At 37.2% G+C, this 3,606-nt stretch overlaps 1 protein-coding gene across 1 annotated transcript; it reads right to left on the reverse strand.

The window, feature by feature from the left end:
- Positions 1-202: 202 nt before the first annotated feature.
- LOC116589971 (olfactory receptor 4F3/4F16/4F29-like) lies at positions 203-1,141 on the reverse strand. The gene has a single exon (XM_032341699.1). It carries the CDS (start codon positions 1,139-1,141, stop codon positions 203-205), a length of 939 nt encoding a protein of 312 aa, XP_032197590.1.
- Positions 1,142-3,606: the final 2,465 nt, after the last annotated feature.

Raw genomic sequence — 3,606 nt, forward strand, 5'->3', positions numbered from 1 at the left:
TATAATAATTGGTTTAAAAATACTTCCTGTGTAGCTTTTTTCATAACTGAATGTCCCTCCCCCCTGCATGAAAGATAAAATAGACCCAGTATCAGTGTGTATAATCAAATCAATGTAAGACAAACAAGAGCTTTTCTCTGAATTTGACCACCAGTAATGAACATCAGGAATCAACAAGGGCTCTTCACAATACTGGCATCACTTAAGAGATCTTCCTGTAATTCACTAGCTGTCTGCATACTCTCCTCATTGCCACCTTCATTTCTTGATTCCTGAATGTATAGATGACTGGATTCAGGAAGGGAGTGAGAACAGCATCAAAGATGGCCAGAAACTTATCCAGGTGTATGGTGGGAGTTGGCCATGTATAAAAAAAAATCAAAGGACCAAAGAACAAGAATACCACAGTGATGTGAGCTGAGAGTGTGGACAGAGCCTTGGACGAACCAGCTGAAGAGTGTTTCTGAACAGTGAGAATGATGATGATATAGGAAATGATCAGTATGAAGAAGGAGCCAACAGAAATGAATCCACTATTGGCTGTGACCATAAACTCTAGTTGGTAGGTGTCTGTGCAGGCAAGTTTGATGAACCGAGGCAGGTCACAATAAAAACTGTCCAATACATTAGGACCACAGAAGGGCAAGTTTACCACAAAAGCCAGTTGCACCACAGAGTGGATGAGGCCAGTCATCCAGGCAGCCACTAAAAAGAAGATGCACATTCTTGGGCTCATGATGGTCAGATAGTGGAGAGGCTTACATATGGCAATGTATCTGTCAAAGGCCATGGCAATGAGCAGCACCATCTCCACACCACCAATGACGTGGATAAAGAAGATTTGAGCGATGCAGCCACCAAAGGAGATGACCTTATGCTTTCTGAAAAGATCATAAATCATCTTGGGAGAAGTGACTGAAGAAACTCCCAGGTCAATGAAGGAGAGGTTGGCCAACAGAAAGTACATGGGGGAGTGCAAGTGAGGGTCACAAGTCACAGTGAGCATGATGAGGGAGTTTCCCATCATGCTTGCCACGTAAAACGTGGAGGAGAACACAAAGAGGAGAAGTTGGATCTCCCAGGAGTTGGTGAGTCCCAGAAACACAAACTCTGACACCACAGAGTGATTCATTCTATCCATTGGCTTTGTTGGCACGGCTCCCTGAAGAAGGACAATAGGAGAAAATGTCAATTATACTAATTATGTTAATAGATTGGGAGAGAAGTCAAAAATATGAAAGCCTGTTTCTACTATAGCATTAGGACCAACCTGATATGTTTATGGCCTCTCAACTGTGATATGAGATATAACATAGTCAGCATGAGCCAAACCTTTTGATTTGGGGTTCAAAACTAATACAATCTGGCCCCAGTCACATAGAACTAATCACTGTTGCAATCCCTTCCAAGTCCATAAGTCTTTATCTGGAAGACAGACCCTTCTTCTCTTCCATCCCAGCCCCCCACTCAGGGAATATATTCATCTTTAATATTACTTAAATGTTTACAACATGTACAAAGTCTTGCTTTATTATTACTAACACTTTTTACTGTCCCTTGTTTTAAATGAACTGAGTACAGTCCTAACTCACCAACCCAAGCATGAGCTTTTTGAAGGAAAGATGACTTATTCATAGTTGCACTCCCTGAAGCAGTGGAAATTGTGGTTCGCATAGTAGCACACGTCCATGAACTGTATGTTACCTGTCCATATCATATTGGGAAAAAAGTTTGTGTAGGTTTATTTAGAAATAAATTTCTAAATTGTTATAAATTTGTCTAGAAATTTAACATTTCAGTGATGCTCAAGTTTCTCATTTTGCATTTTACAAAAGTATTAGTCTATTAAAGAAAAAGTCTTAGGAGTGTCTGGATGGTCAGGTACTTTTGATCAAGATGCAACTCTTGATCTTGGGGTTTAGAGTTTGAGTTCCACATTGGGTATAGAGAATACTTAAATAAATAAATATTTTTAAAAAGAAAAAAAAGTAAAAAGTTTAAACTTCAACACAGGTAAAAAGAGCAACATTGCCTTAGGATATTTAACACCTGATGTGAAAAGCTTAAAACTATGAAATTTATCATAATGTAGTAAAAATAATTTTATGAAAATCTCTAAAAAAGAATTAATCACAGAAACAGCATAGTTTAGTAGAAAGAATATGGGCTTGGGATTTTTATTTCCAAAATTTATACAAATGTTCAACCACCCATAGGTTGATCTTGGACAAGATACTTAAAGTCTTGAGCCTCAGTTTATTTATTTATGAAATTGTAACTAGAAAGTAATTGATGTATCTTAGTCGTACAGCTATATTAGGTATTCAGCAAATGATAAGTTTACTTCTCTTTACTTCACTTGCCCAAAATAGGCCTCTACACAAGACATAATTAATGAATGAATAAGAAAACAAAATACAGTTAACCAATAGGGATAATCAAACTTCCATATCATAAAAATATTTTTTGTCATTCATTATCATTCATTATCATTCATTAAAATATATTTTTATGATATGGAAGTTTTTATTTGTGGAGCATAACAAATAGCATGCAGGACATGGGGAGTTAGAGAGAAGAAGGGAGTTGGGGGAAATTGGCAGGGGAGGTGAACCATGAGAGACTATGGACTCTGAAAAACAATCTGAGGGGTTTGAAGTGGCGGGGGTGGTGGGAGGTTAGGGTACCAGTTGGTGGGTATTACAGAGGGCACGGATTGCATGGAGCACTGGTGTGGTGAAAAAATAATGAATACTGTTATGCTGAAAATAAATAAAAAATAAAATATATTTTTTTTATTTTTTTATTTTTTTTCAGTGTTCCAGAATTCATTGTTTATGCACCAAACCCAGTGCTCCATGCAATATGTGCCCTCCATAACAGCCACCACCAGGCTCACTCAACCCTTCACCTCTCTCCCCTCCAAAACCCTCAGTTTGTTTCTCAGAATCCACAGTGTCTCGTGGATCATAAAATATATTTCAATAAGTAATTATTAATATAGTATTCACATTCTCTTAGTGGTAGAAATTAAACTATCTACTTTTTTTTATTTGCTCTAAAAGAACACTATTTCTTAATAATGCTTACCACAAAGGTGAGTTGTTATTTGTTTCATATATCCTTCCCAACTTGGCTTCAAGCCCCATGCAGTTATGGACCACATCTATCTTGTTTAACTCAATGTATCAAAAATTTAGAATCACTCCATGGGGCACCTTGGTGGCTTAGTCAGTTAAGCATCTGACTCTTAATTTTGGCTCAGGTCATGATCTCAGCATTATGAGATAGAGCCCAGCGTCAAGCTCTACACTAGACATGGAGCCTGCTTAAGATTCTTCTCTCTCCCATACCTTCTGCCCACCTCCCTCTCAAAAAAAAAAAAAAAAAAAAAAAAAAAAAGAAAAAAGAAATTTAGGATCACTCCAGAAACATAACAAGGACAAATAAATATTGGCTGAAAGGGTAAATAAAAATAACTGTTTGAGTTAGAGACTGGCCATGTAAGGAAAGAAATTCAGGAAAGTGAAAATTTTGCCTGAAGGAAAACCAGAAGTAGGAATAGAATTAAAAAGAAGTCTTCAGTCAAGTCAAAGAGACTGAAAT

The sequence above is a fragment of the Mustela erminea genome, chromosome 5, assembly GCF_009829155.1.
Source record: "Mustela erminea isolate mMusErm1 chromosome 5, mMusErm1.Pri, whole genome shotgun sequence".
NCBI classification, from domain to species: Eukaryota; Metazoa; Chordata; class Mammalia; order Carnivora; family Mustelidae; genus Mustela; species Mustela erminea.